This window comes from Garra rufa, unplaced genomic scaffold (assembly GCF_049309525.1).
Source record: "Garra rufa unplaced genomic scaffold, GarRuf1.0 hap1_unplaced_130, whole genome shotgun sequence".
NCBI classification, from domain to species: Eukaryota; Metazoa; Chordata; class Actinopteri; order Cypriniformes; family Cyprinidae; genus Garra; species Garra rufa.
Genome location: NW_027394405.1, coordinates 25,362 through 41,249, shown reverse-complemented (window position 1 = coordinate 41,249; position 15,888 = coordinate 25,362). Strand labels below are relative to the sequence as shown.

General features: G+C 35.1%; 1 protein-coding gene across 1 annotated transcript in view; it reads right to left on the bottom strand.

Annotated features, from left to right (window-relative positions):
* Window positions 1–2,829: 2,829 nt before the first annotated feature.
* The window catches only part of LOC141316689 (ensconsin-like), a gene marked incomplete at its 3' end in the record, with an annotated part of 14,396 nt that continues 1,337 nt past the window's right edge, over window positions 2,830–15,888 (bottom strand). The window contains exons 2-6 of the mRNA XM_073832814.1: window positions 12,861–13,024; window positions 11,237–11,351; window positions 3,993–4,091; window positions 3,074–3,184; window positions 2,830–2,931 (exon numbers count right to left, since the gene is read on the bottom strand). Of these exons, the coding sequence (XP_073688915.1) occupies window positions 2,830–2,931; window positions 3,074–3,184; window positions 3,993–4,091; window positions 11,237–11,351; window positions 12,861–13,024 (591 nt within the window). The remainder of the gene's footprint in view (window positions 2,932–3,073; window positions 3,185–3,992; window positions 4,092–11,236; window positions 11,352–12,860; window positions 13,025–15,888) is intronic.

Here is a 15,888-nt window from a genome sequence, read left to right as displayed (position 1 = left end):
ATTGTGAGCAAGTGATGTAATGCTAAATTTATCTAAATCTGTTCTGATGAAGAAACAAACTCATTTACATTTTGGATGGCCTGAGGTTGAATCATTTTTGGGTGAACTATTCCTTATAGTTAGATCAATCAATCCAGGAGAAAAGGGGTTGTTACCAGAAACATAACCACTTGTCGAAAAACAACATGAAACTGCAATTGCAACCTATTTAATGCGTGTAAAGTTGCTTATTTTTAACTGAAAGTATATTTTGGGATAGGACCTAATGTTATCAATCAGGATTTGATTGAATCATGAGTGAGTAATGAAATGAATATTACTCACTCCACCTCACATAGTCTGTCACGCAGCAGAAAAGTAATTTCAGTAACTACTGTACATTATGAAAAAAAAAATCTTGTAAACAATTTGTGCAATGTTATCTGATGATTTGTGCACAATGACACATTTAAAAAAGTAAATAAATCTATTTTGATTTCATGTTGTTTTTAAAAAAGGTCGCCAACTGCTATAAGAAAAAAAACTTGCAAGAACTGAAAATCAAAAACATGTTAACAATGTAGTCAAATAAAGCATGCAGCATGCACACACACATTTTTTTTTTCATTATTGTTATGGTTAAATGATTATTTACAAATGCATAAACCATTCAAAACTTTCCAAAACTAACTTAACTATAACATAAACTAACATGCAATATTTGTAAATACTGGAAGAGATTGCATGACTCCAGAGTGGTGCGTAGCCAGGGCTCAAGACTTAAAATGACAAATTACAAAATTATTTGATTACAGAATTAATTTTTTAGAAGCACTTGGTCACGCTTACATTGTGTGGATGTAATGGTAATGTCTACAATGAAACAAAATAAGCACTTTTATTGAGTGCAAAGCTTGTTACTTGAACACATCACTTCACATCCAACATGAACTGTGAAGGAACAAAAGCTACACATTTTAAAGAAACTTAACATATATGTGATCCTGGACCACAAAACCAGTCTTAAAGGGGTCCTATTAAGCTTTTTTCACTTTTTGAATTTTAGTCAGTGTGTGGTGTGTATGTTTGGGCATAAAAAAACATCTACAAAGTCACAAATCTCAAAGTCCACTCCAAAGGGAGATATTTCGTTTTTAAAAAATCCCTTTTCCAAGAACTACAACGAACGGCTCCTTTGGACTACAGCGTTTGTTTTCCGGATGCTATGATGTCACAACATGGTCCATTAGAATATCATTCAAATAAATCCCGCCTACGGAAATTCGAATCATTGGCGGGTGGGGTGGGACGAGGTGGGGGATTTGCCTAACTTTAGCGACGTAGTATGGAAAGATGCTTCTGGGATGCTTCAGCGAGCCGTGGGTGGCTCGTATAAACGTGAGCATTGAGGGTCCGCAAACTGCTCTGGTAGCTGCGCTGGAGCTGCGCCATTGACAAGCGCGGTATAGAGGGTCGTAACACATGCCAAGCCGCAGCTGATGTAAACTCAAGCATTGACTAGAGTCATTGGAGCCGCGCTGTAGATGTGTGCAGTGTGTGGTAAGAGATTTATTCATTATAAAGTGTAGATAACTTCACTAGCCTTATGCTGGAGCTGGTTTCAGGCATGTAAATTATTAAATAAATTAGCACAATAATGATAATATCATGTATCGGTGATCTCGCAAGCTAACGATAGGACCAACACTACTGTAGCATACTTTTACTCATCGTCAATGCATCCTAGGTGTATATGGCTTCCTTCTTTCAGACGAATGCAATCAGAGTTATTTAAAATAATATTAAAAATAATCCTGGCACTCCAAAGCTTTAGAACGGCATAAACTAAATGGCATAGACAAGAGTTTCTCTCCAAAACAAGTCCAAAACCAGTCAAACCATAATAAAAATTGCCTCGCATGGTTCGAGGGGGGTCAGCAAAAGCCTCCTTTAGCGATCCAATGTATTTTTGTAAGAAAAATATCCATATTTAAAATGTAAAAATTACTTTAACCTAGCTTGCACTAACAGTTGTGCACGGAACTTGCCGCTAGTTGCGTAGGAAGGGGTGAGGCATGACTGAAATGCCATCTAAGCAGTTCTGCAATCACAACGCAGTGGGACTGCTAACCAATCACAACACATTTCATTTTTCAGAAGTGGGCCTTCATCAAACCCGGAACTATTCGAGCCATTTCTGCCAGCCTGGGGAGAAAGCCATTGTAAAAATGTAAATGATGTGAAAAAATAATGCGTTTTTCTAACCACAAAGCATGACAGCATGTTCTAGTGCACCCCCAAAACAAAATAAAGACTTTGTTAAAGAGCATAATAGAACCCCTTTAAGTACAACAGGTATATTTGTAGCAATCACCAAAAATACACTGTGTGGGTCAAAGATAGATTTTTCTTTAATGCCAAAAATCATTAGAGTATTACATAAAGATAATGTTCCATGAAGATATTTTGCAATTTTCCTACTGTAAACATATAAAAACTTAATTTTTGATTAGTATCATGCATTGATTAGTAATAAGAACTTCATTTAGACAACTTTAAAGAATTGATTTTTTGCACGATCAGATACCAGATTTTTAAATAGCTGCATCTCAGCCAAATCTGTCCTAACAAACCATACATCAACGGAAAGCCTATTATTTAATGACCCTTGCGACTGGTTTTGTGGTCCAGGGTCACATATGTAATTGAAGTCACATATCAACACAAAGTTGTAACTGATTGTTTTGTGAACTGTTTATGATTTTATTTGCAATCTGGAGCCCTGGCTAGCACAGGTTTGAACCCAGTAGGAGAGCATCAAAAAAAGATTCCTGGATTTCTAAAATCCACCTGCTGGTTTGTCCTGAGGGATCTTCTCTTTGGAGATTTGGGATTTAGATTGCGTTTTTTTAATCAAGCAAGACGACGAGAGAGATGTCTGCTTCCGTAAGGCTTGGCCGATACAGCACAATCACACAGCAAACAAATAAACACACACAAAAACAACATCAATTTAACACAGCGATCTGAAAAGAGACTCATTTGGCTATGTGATTGATTGTGTAAAACTTAAAGAGATAGTGTGTGTGTTTACCTCTATCTGGTGAATTCAGCAAGGTGGCTGATGAAGATGACAGACGTTTGGAAATGACTGGATCTGTGGGTTTGGACAGATTCATAGTGGAGACTGACCTTCTGTCAGCATCTACAAACACACAGATGCAAAATACAAAGTCAGATGCAGACATAAAACAGACAAATGCACAGAAAAAAGGACTAAAGAGAAATAGAAAAGAGAGAAGAGGCTTTACTAAGACATTTTCTACTGTGTGTTTACATGCAGTTAAGGGATGATAATTTTTAAGTTAGTTCTGAGGAAAAGTGTTTAGCTACGTGTACTAAAGACTACAGAGGATGACGGCACACTCATCTGCTTAATGCTCACAATCTGCCTTTCCATCTGTGTGTTCCAGAATGGACAGACACATTCAAGACTTTAAAACTAAAAGGACATATCTTTAAACACCTTTAAAAAGGATCTAACATCACCAGTATCAACTTTTTCAGACATTAAACGGGTAAATTAAGATGTGAAATAAAAGACATTGATGTACAAAACTAGTCAAAAGTTTGGACACACCTTCTCACAATACTAAAAAATATGACTTAAATTTATTTACAAAACTATTTTATTCCAGTTCTATATATTAACCATCTAACATTACAGGTCAATGCATAAACTGTATTAATCTTAAAGGTGTAATAGCAAAAAAGAAACACCTTAATGATAGAATAAAGCAATGGACTTTATTAATGGAAAAAAATACAACAAAAAGATAAATGTCCCCATTGAAAAAGAAACTACAAAATAGCTACAAGTCAGGCAGCTTGTGTTTCTGGCTTCTTGCTAACTGCTCATGGGAAATTAAAAGAAAACTAATAATTTATGGGTGATGCTACAAGTTCTAGCTAGCATTGCTAGTCTGCTGCTCTACTCTGATGATTATATTCACATTTAGAGCGAAACTGCTGCTGACGTGCCAAGCTGAAAACACCATGACAGTGCTCCAGCCCAGCTAGATCCAATGAAAAGAGAGCAGAATCATCAAAACCTGAGAGAGAAAGATAGAGAGAAACAGTGAAAGAAAGAGAGAAGGAAGGATTCGGAACCATACGGAGAGAAACAGAAAGAGCGAATATTGATGGAACAGTAAAATAATGGAAACAAAGGAAGTGTGCAGTGAGCTCATGGCTCTGAGTCAGCAAATGTGAGCAGGGCATGAAGAAAAATGCTGTACTGCAAACATTATGAAGTTATATTTAAACAAAAGCACTAACATTAGGACTTCCATGCAGAAGTGAGCTTGTATTAAGGTTGCATGTTTAATCCAAAAGCAATTGAAGTCATAATACTGAAAAGAGAAGCTTTAAAGCACCTGTTAGCAATTGAATTGGGTTCAAAACATTGCCAGTATTTGACTTTTTTCTCTGTTTCATTGACAAAGTCAGAAGTACAAACAAGTGAAAATTTTATTAGGGATGTAACGATAGCGAAAATCTCACGCTACGTGGCCACGGTACAGTATTTAATGAGATAATTTAAAAAACAAAATAAATTTAGACTTGTGGGGTTTTTTTTTTTAGTTCAAAAGTTCAAAATTAGGATCTCCAACCCATATTCTTAACTAAGAAAACTTAAATAAGAAAAGAAAAAGTCAGTGTACTGACTTGTACCTGAACTTTGAAGGGGACTAAACCCTCTTTTTTAGTTGTGATACCACGATATTGATAATACCGTAACATCCCCTAGATTTTATAGATCACCTCTGCACATCATTTGAGGTGTCCTGAGTATTTTTGTTTTCCAGAATTATCATCACACTGATTATTTTGTGCACGTGTGTACGAGAGTGTATAGTATTCACTACAGACCAAATGTTCCCATAAGTACAGTAATACCAGAAAACTTTGGCCTTGTGGGGACATTTTTAGGTCCTAATGTGAAAAAAAAAAAAAACTTATACATGATACAGAATAAAGTGTTTTGTGTAAGGGGTAGGTTTTGACGTAGGAGGTAGAAAATACAGTTTGCACAGTAAATAAAAACCATTGCGCCTATGGAATGTCCCCATAATGATAGGTATATACAGATCTGGCCATTAAAAATGCGTCTATTTTCACGCGGCAGCCTGCAATTCGGCACGCGTGGGCACGCGTCCTGCCGCAGCGGCTTTTTTAGATTTTTTTACAACGTTGTTGCACTTCATATAATATCCACCAGGTGGCGCAAGGAACAACATTCTGTAGCCAAACACCATGGCCAGCTCTAGGGGGCGTTGGTCACAAATACCAGTACAATAGTTCAATGATTCCTCTTTCCTGAAATTATGGTTCAAACCAATAGCAAAAAGATAGCCTATTCATAAGCAGGTGCAGTTGTATTGTTATTTTGTTTTCTTTCTTTGTTTTCCTGACGAACATTTATTAGACTGCATCGGAAACAGAAATGTTAATTTCGGTTATTTTATTTCTCCAACCGACAACTGACGTAAACCGCTAAATTCGTTTTCAGGGATTAATTATACACAAGCAAGAAGCAGCATAAACATCAGAACCTCACGTGCAGAGCTTATGCACAGAGAAAAACCCAACAAACCTATATATAATAATAAATAAAATAGGCCCACATAAGAAATATATGTTTTTCTTTTCTGAATGAATAATAATTTAACAAATTAATAAGTAGCAAGCCTATATGCAGAATTTTAGGCAATTTCTGTGATGCGCCCTTAAACCAGCATCTTGTTTCCATTTTTTTTTTTTTTTTTACAAATAGCCTACACGTTTTTTTTTTGTTTTTTTTTTTATTTTTATTGTGATTGTACACAAATAACAGAAATATGTAAAATATCATAGTTTTAAGCAATGCCGTACTCTTGAACGAGTATTGTAAGCTGTATCCACTTTATTAAGGGGAAAAAAACCAAGTGATCCTGACGGCACCGCAGGCAGTTAAATAACTCGACAACTTTCACCTTCACAATAACATACATTATATATTTCAGCGTTTTAAAGCAACATCAAATTAAGATATGCATGTTTAAGAGGTAGTTCGTCTTTTTCTTTTTCTAAGATACACAATTTTAGATACACTGACAATTAATTTGAGTAGAGACAGATAGAAATGGGAAGGATAAATATAAACTACAGTATTTTTGCGATTTTGGTGCTTAGAAATTTATTCTAAGCGGGCCGCGGGCGAATAATATAGTTAATATAGCGCGGAGCGGGTGGATGCGGAATAAAACCTCGTGGAAGCGGGACTGGAAAAGCACTTTGTTATATCCTATAGACTATTTAGATACTTCATCATCAAGCAAAAATTTATTCATAAGCAGGAGCAGTTTTATTATTATTTTCTTTTATTTTTTTCCTGTTGAACTTTTATTAGACTGCATTGATAATAGAAATGTTAATTTCTGTTTTTTTTTTTCCAAAGGACAACCGACGCGTTTAGTTATTATTAACGACAAGATTGTCTTAAATTACATTTAAATTGAATCGTGGCTGTGACACATTAATAACAGTTAAATTCGTTTTGAGGGGTTAATTGTACACAAGCAAAAAGCAGCATAAACATCAGAACATCACGCGCAGATCTTATGCACAGAGAAAACCCAAAAAAGCTGTATGTAAAATAAATAAAAATGCCCATATGCGAAATATAAATTTCTTAATGAATAATAATTTAACAAAACGAAATAAAATAAAATTAATAAGTAGCAAGCCTATATGCAGAATTGTAGGCAATTTCTGTGACGCGCCCTTGAACCAGCATCTTGTTTACATTTTTTTTTTTTTTTACAAATAGCATACACATCTGTTTTTTCATTGTGATTGTACACAAGTAACAGAAATATGTAAAATAGCATAGTTTTGAGCAATCCCTTACTCTTGAACGAGTATTGTAAGCTGTATCCACTTAATTAAAGGGGGAAAAAAACGTGATCCTGACGGCGCCGCAGGCAGTTAAATAACTGGACCACTTTCACCTTCAGAATAAAATACATTATATATTTCAGCGTTTTAAAGCAACATCAAATTAAGATATGCATGTTTAAGAGGTAGTTCCTCTTTTTCTTTTTCTAAGATACACAATTTTAGATACACTGACAATTAATTTGAGTAGAGAGGAATAGAAATGGAGAGGTTAAATATAAACTACTGTTTTTATAGAGTTAAAAATTAATTAATTAATTTATTAGTATTATTACTATTATTATTTTGATTTGTTTTTGCGATTTTGGTGCTTAGAAATTTATTCTAAGCGGGCAGCGGGCGAATAATATAGTTAATATAGCGGGAGCGGGTGGATGCGGAATAAAACCTTGTGGAATCGGGATTGGAAAAGCACTTTATTGTTATATCCTGTAGACTATACTTCATCATCAAGCATGGGCGTCGGGAGCAAAAAAAATGTGGGTGGGTCCTCCCCCAGAAAAATAAATACTTTAGTATATGCCATTTTCTGTAGTCTGGTGCCTTTTATTTAATGTTTTTACACAATGCAAATACTCCATATTTACAAATATTACAAAAGACGGCTGTTCTGCAACATTTTCAGTGGCGTAAGTGATAATACGAGTAACACATCGTTTTTGACGCGGGAGACCCGAGTTCGCATCCGCCTTATGGTGAAATCATTTTCGAAATCGTCTCCCTTTTCACTTATATCACATCGGAAAGGCATTTGTTTATTTGTTAATTAATGAAATAATTGAAAAGTTGAAATAAAGTATCAACTAGGGTTAGGTCACCTACCGTAAGTGTATCTGAGCACTATACTGTACTTTTAGGAGTGTTAATAATTAATTTTATTATTATTATTATTATTATTGTCTTTAGATTTGTTCTTACATTTTGATGCCGTACATTATTATGACGCACTGCCCATGCAGTTTTTTTTTTTTTTTTTTTCTTAAAAACTAATTGAAGTGAAAGGGAAGAAACCCATGTAGATTTGGCCTAATGTCCATAAATACTATAGCCTAGTATTGTATCCTAATATAGAAAATAATTTAGACAAATAAACAGAAGGCTCACTTTTGAAAACAATAAAGCTTAGCCTATATGACTGACAACGAATACAACAATTGTTAAGTATCAAAAGTGCTCCAGTGAGTTATGCAATTTTTTTCCACCTTTTTTTCTTTTTCTTTTTTTTTTAAAGTGGAAAAGTAGTTCTTCTATTTCGGAGAAGTTCATTAAGTCTGTCTCTTAACAGCTTCCAGTCACGAACTGCGGGTACTCCGACCAACGATCAGTAAAAGTTTTTTTTTTTTTTTTTTTTTTTTATTCATCTTTAAACAGCTCCGATTTACATCATTTTAGCCTGGAACTAGGCTTAAGTCTGTTCTGGGAAACCAAAGGGAAGTGTAGTTTTTTTTAAATTTTTTTTTTATCAGTTTTCTGAAAAGTAGCCGTTAATGAGGCATCAGAGTTAAGCGGCATGCAGTATAAAGAGCGAAATGTTTATGAATGGCAGAGTGGGGGTGGGGTGGGGTGTTGAATGCTGTCTGTTGCCTTGTTGTAATCAACATTTGGAGACTTGGGGGTGGTGGGGGCGGATTCCGACTGCATTCAGTTGCATTTCGAATTCAGCATTCAAATGCATGCCAGGGAGAAGGGGAAAGCTTTCCTCACACGCTCCACTTTTTTCAAAACATTAGTGTCCAACCTGACACGCGGGTCAGTGGATAAACAACCCGAACCCGACCGTTTTCAAATAACCCACCCGCAACTCGGACCGCAGAATAAAAAAAATAAATATTGTACCCGACCCGCCTCCTGACCCGTATGTTTAATACTAAAGTGATTAAGCTGTGGAGATGCAGTCTGAAATATCCCGACATCAGAAATCCATTGGTGTACAAGCTAAAAAATAAAATTAAAATAAAACAATGTGTCCTGTTGTAAAGTCGTTGCCGTATTGTTGTGTATGAAGTTCAGATGTTATTATTTTAAGAAATATATATGTTTTAGGATTCTCCTTATTTTTGTTTTAGACATCCATCAATTACGGTGAATAAAAAAAATTCCGCGCTGGTGGAAACAAGACTTTCGCTTCTACTTTTGAGACCGGTGTTCTGACGTTTTTCTAAAAAAAAAAAAAATAAGAATTCAAAATTCAAAATTTATTGTCATAAAAACAGAAGGTGAATATAATTCAAAAATGTTAAGTATTTGCTGATTAAAGAAAACATGAAGGATGCCGCTTAATATTTGGCTTTTACGTGAACTTTAAAGCATATCCCTCATTCCATTTGTTTTCTTTGTTTTGTAATCTTTATATTATTTTCGTGAAATGTATTTTTGCTCAACATGCATTTCTCGTGGCCACGAGTTTAATGAATAAACCAACCTGCGTGACATTAGTAACCCAGAATTATTTGAGATATTTCGTTTTGAGTTAAGAAATTGTTTGCCTATATTAATTGTTATAGAAATTAATACAATATTAAATAATTATACAGGCGATGCTGTATATGCTAATGCTGTCTGTGCGCAATGTAGACAGCTTTCACAAGTGTTTACATGTATTACATGTTGGCCTACTTCAAATTAAATAGCCCTGCAAGAAACATTTCATGCATCCCACAATCTTGTCCATTGACTGACCTTCTTTTTTTCCCATTATATTTGTATTATTCGTTTGTATTCGTTATTTTTTCCTTCATTTTGATCTCGTTACATAACATTCTGAATGTAAATGATACTGTAAAGGTGCTATGACTGGGGTTTTTACTGGAATGCAGTTTAAAGGTTAAATTTAACATATATTGTATTTTATTTAGTCTAACTAATAGACAAATAACTGAAGAGTGAATCATTCACATAGTTTCATTTGGAAATAATTTATCGTCACACAGTAAAATAGGCCTACATTCCTTCTCTTAACTAAAGAATTGAACATATAAAATATGAATTGAACATATTTTATTTTGTTTAGTCCAATTAACAGACTAGACTATATAAATATTAAACTGTTTTACTGAGAAATGAATCATTCACGTAGTTTCATTTGTAAATGAAAACATCATGTATCGTCACACACGGGGATAAATACAATCAAAAAGTCAAAACGTAATTGGCATAATTGTCAGGCGTTAAAAATAAATAGCCCTAACCAGGTATTGAAATAATAATAACCTATAATAAGAATAAATAATAAGTGATTTAGAGCTATCTACTTTTTTCTTTATTGTGAATCGCTTAACCTAAATAACTTTATATATGCTATTTGGCATATATTTAGCAAATATTGTGAACTACAATTATGCCAATAAAGTTTTGACTTTATGATTGTATTAATGCCCGTGTGTGACCATACGATTTACAAATGGAACGTGAATGATTCACTCGACAATGAAACACTATATAGGTTATAATTAGACTAAAAATGAATATATGCCATATAGTATAATCAAAGCTTTCATGGCATGTCAGCATTTATCATTTAGATTCGGAATGTTAAGAGATCGAAATTAAGGGGGACATACTGAATATAAACGAATAATACATTTATTACAGAAAAAAAGGATCAATTAATGGATAAGACTTAAGGATGCATAAAATGTTTCTTGCAGGGCTATTTAATTTGAAGTACTTATATGTAATAAATTCTTGATAAACTTTTGAATGCTGTCTACATCGCGCACAGACATTCGCATATACAGCATTGCCTATTGTTAATATATAACTTAATATTGCATTAATTTCTATAACAATTAATAAAAACATTTCTTAACTCAAAATAAAAAATATTAATAAACCTATCTCTGATAATCCTGGGTTATGGTTACGCAGGTTTGTTTATGCATTAAACATAAGGATGTCGTTACCTCGACAAAATAATCTTGTGGCCACGACATAATATGACATTCCCAGGAATTAATATCTCGTGGCAATGACAAAAAGTAATATGACGTTCCTACGAATTCATTTGTGTGGCCACGACAAACATAAGTGAACCGAAGGTGTCCCCTCCAGGTTACCGTACCTTTTAGTTTGCAGCAATGTTTTCAGCCTGCTCCAGTCCAGTGCGTTACATGACTGCCCCCTACTGATCATGTCTTTCCTATGTCATTGTATTTTCCGTGTTCCTTTGGAATACACCGGCGTCACGCGAGACCACTTTACTTCCCGCGCGCATTTTAAATGGCCAGATCTGTATTAGTGTGCCACTGTGTGTCTTTACCACTGTTGTGTGAGGTGCTAGTGGTCAGCGTTCCACCCCAACTCCAGCGGTTTGACTTGGGCCTGGTTCTTTGACTCCTCTCCATGGTCCTCCTGATAACAGCCTCATTCCGGGCCTGAAACACACACACAAGGACATTCTCAATTCAGAAAGCATTTAATCGGACCAAAAAAGGCCCTTTTTATTTTGTTTTTCAAGAATTCATCCTGTGTCCACCCTCTAACACACACACACCTTTAATTAACTGGGCTAAATCATTTAAAAAAAGTTTTTAAAAAAAGTGTAGATCTACGTGTTTCGGCTTAGTACATTTCATCTTCTCAGTTTAAATGTCTGGGCATTTAGTCTAGTTTTAGTCAATGAAAACATATCGCCACGTACCATCACATATTCGCCACGCTGTATAATAATGGTTCAACTGATTTCAAAAAAATATTTTTGCTCAAAATTATTTGTCATTTTAGAAATCTGTTTTTACAGTTCAGGTATTGCACTTTCACCAATAAGTACAAACCAACAGAATGCGAACTCATACATTTTAGGTCATGTATATTTAATATATAAATTAATATCAAAGACTTAAATATGCACTCATACTAACAAAAAATATTTTAATAATAAAACTCCTAATAGTAATTCCAGTAAATCCAAATTGCAATAATTGCTGCGTATTGTTTAGAAGGCTGCATCCTCCGGAGGTCGCATTTTAAGGCTGCACACGTCATCGGGGAGGTCTCATTTAAGAAAAGTAATGATTAAATTGCAAAGTGAAAAAGAAATAATAGTATTTTACACCACACAATGAACAACGTCAATTTTATTATGGTTACTTTTCTTAAATAAGACATCCTTAATGACGTGTGCAGCCTTCAAATGTGACCTACGGAGGATGCAGCCTCCAAAATGAAACACAGCTAATGTTTCTGTGAATGGCTGAATGTCACTGTCATTTAGGCCAAACATCTCACATGGGGATCACTAAACTTCTTGTTTGTTGGCATTTTCAGACCATCGTCGGGGCTTCTGCAATGAAGAGAGAGAGAGTGCGTAAGGTTGCCAGATTGCCAAAAATTAAAGAGAAAATGTATCCTTTTTTTTTTTTTTTTTTTTTTTTTGGTGTTTTTGACAGAAAGCAAAGTGGGAAAGAAAGAGAGACACGGGGGACGGGACCGGAAAAGGTCCACGAGCCGGGACTCAAACAAGGGATGCTTGAAATGCAACACCGCTACATGTCAACGCCGACCCGATTTGCGGATTTGAACACTTAATATCTGGCAACACACAACCGCTTGCATTGTAGAAGCACATACAGGTCTGCAATATTATTTTGTTTGGTTTTTATTTTTTTTTAAATACATTTTAGTCTCGCCTTATGTTGATATAGTCACAGTTATTTACTGACCTTACCGTCTTCTCGTCATCATCTCGTTTCAGTCATATGAAAAAGCTCAACGAACATTTTCATCATAGTTTTCGTTACCAAAATTAACACTATACACCAGAAGTGCAAGTCTATATTAATGAGTCCATTGTACAAAATTTATGACTTGCCTTTAGTATTTCCTTTACAATAATAAACAAACAATCAGTGATGACAAAATGTAATGCAATGATTCTGAACAACCTTATCTTCTTCTAGTTTCTGCCGTCGTTTTTCCTCCACAGCAGCGCGTCTCCTGTCCTCTTTCAACCGCTGCTCCTCCAGCCTTTTCCTGCGCTCCTCCACCTGTCTCTCATGAAACTGTCGGGCTCTCTCCTCTCTCTCCAGCCACCTGGAACCCCTTGCAGCTGCACACACACAAACATTGTTTCAATGTTACAAGGAAACATCAGCCAAAGATGAGCATGTCAAAGTTATCTCCATATGTAATATGCAACTATAAGATAACACATTTTGTGACATATTGAAAATATTAGGAAGCAATTTCAGCTTGTGCTCATAAGGAGTACATTTTAAAAACAATATCTGACAGTTTTGTACAGAGGTGGCCAAAATTATTAGAATACTAGTATTTTCACCAGCTAATAAAATGGTTTTAAGTCAGTTATTTCTAGCTTTTGCTGTAGTGTGTCAGTAGGAAATATCAGTTTAAACATATAATTCAAACATTCATTTTGCCATTAATTGTAATAATCCAGTCAGATTTTTGTTTGCACAAGGAGTCTGACAACAGCCAGTGCTCCACACAGAGATCTGATCTCAACATCATCCACTCTGTCTGGAATCACATGAAGAAACAGAACCAACTGAGACAGACTAAATCCAGAAGAACTGTGACTACATCTCCAAGATGCTTCAAGAGACCTACCTGCAAAACTACCTGAAAAACTATGCACGAGTGCACGTAGCTGCTTTAAATGGATGGTCACACCAAATGTTGATTGAATTTAGTTAATAGAAGTTAATTGAAAAAAAAAAATCTATTTAATGCATTATTTTTGACCGCATCCCTTATTTTACAGCATTTTTACACAAGTGCCTAAAACTTTTAACAGTACTGTAGCTTGCTTCCACAGTTCTTCTGGATTTAGTCTGTTTCAGTTTGTTCTTTTTTTTTTATGTCATTCCAGACAGACTGGATGATCATAATGAATTCCCTGATTTAAAAAAGGATTTACTGCTAGCCCTATAACTCTATGGCAACTATATATTTAGAGAGACTGTGTGGTTTGGAGCCTGCAATGCATCCTGTCAAAAAACTCTCTAACGCATAGTCAGAGCAGCTGAGAGGATCATTGGTGTCCCTCTCCCCTCCCTCCAAGACAGGGGTACCCAAACTAAGGCCCGGGAAAATACACATTTGGACCGGCCCTCTGAACAATGCCAGAGACATATTTTAAAAATATAATTTTAAATATGTTTTACTTATATCATGTCGGTATTTGATAATAAAGATTGGCTTTCAAACTAAAATTTCCCTTAGTTATTAACATAGCCTAATTATTTGTTAAATTCACCAACAGAATGGTACTTGTTCAAATTGTTACGTTTTTGTTAAATGTGAGCATCACAATTAAAAGAACCAAAGACTTAAACTACTTCACTCTGTGTGCATTAAATTTATTTAATACACAAGTTTTCACAATTTGAGTTGAATTACTGAAATAAATTTACTTTTCCATGACATTCTAATTTACTGAGAAGCACCTGTATATCTTTTGAAAAGAAATGATCATTTGTCTGTCTGGTGCATAAAAATAATAAACTATTCAAGCATTAAAAGGTATAATAAATACAGGTAAAATAATAATAATAATAATAAATAAATAAATAAATAAATAAATAAATAATAATAATAATAATAATAATAATAATAATAATAATAATAATAATAATAATAATAATAATAATAATAATAATAATAATAATAATAATAATAATAATAATAATAATAATAATAATAATAATAATAATCAGTCCGGCCCATGAATTTTCTTTTATAACCGACCCGGCCCCCATTAAAGAAAATTATCTGGCCCGCTCAGAAAAAATTTGGGGATCCAAGACATCTACAGCACACGTCTCACCAAAAAAGCCCTCTGCATAGCAGCTGATCCCTCACACCCAATGCAAAGCTTCTTCAGCCTGCTACCATCAGGGAGGAGACTGCGGATTCTCCAGGCCAGGACCAACAGACTGAAGGATTCATCCTTCAGGCTGTCAGGAAGCTCAACTCTCTTCCTGCTCTGCCCCCACTCCCCTCTTCTGCCCACAAACTTTCTGAACTCTGACACTCACCCTACTCATAAGACTGTTACAAGACTGCTCTGACACTTTTATCATACTTACAAGCTCTGTTGCACTATATTGTTTGCATGGTTTGCACCATGTGCCCTTACTTGTATATTGTATTTTTCATTTTTATGTATTATATGCTTAATTGTATTTATTCGTATTTTTTAAAATTCTAGCACACTGAGCATGAAAAGCGAAACAAATATCACACGCGATGACGTGCTGGAATAAAACAACAGGGCCCGTATTCACAAAACATTTTAAACGCGCATAAGCGAGGAATTGGAGCGCTCGCGTGTGAACACTGAGCACGAGTCGCATTGAGAAAGTTCCGTCGCTAATTAACATCGCAACGAACATTAAGCATGATTTCAGAAAAAAAAATGCAGATTACAGCGTCAGCACCTTATTTAACAGCATTAGGTACGTCCGTGCCGCGAGATTTTCAAAACAGTGGTGGGACAATATCGAGCTTTGCAAAAAGTGTCCCACCCATCCCACCCGTGAATTACGCCTATGAAAATAAGTCATGTGAAACACTAACAAAAGCAATTATAAGAAATATTTTTATTACAGCAGTCTTTAACAGTAAAACCAACACAACAGTGTTAAAATGTACAGTTTCACAAACTTTTTTCGCAAAAGTTTTCGTCGTTCCGATACTGGTCACGATGAGTTTTTTGCCATCTGACTATTTCTATGGTCATGCTTTGATGGATTATAGAGATGTTTGTACAGGCGTACCTGTTCAGGCAAAACAGCTTTAAAAATTTGTGAGCAATGAGGTGACACGCGAACAGTTCACTCGAGAAATGGGTGATTTCACAAACCCAAGCGAACTTACGAACGCGTAATAAATCAGTCTTTACGTTGCACAGATTTAGGAGCTAGTTTAAGTTTTGTGAAACACTCTTAG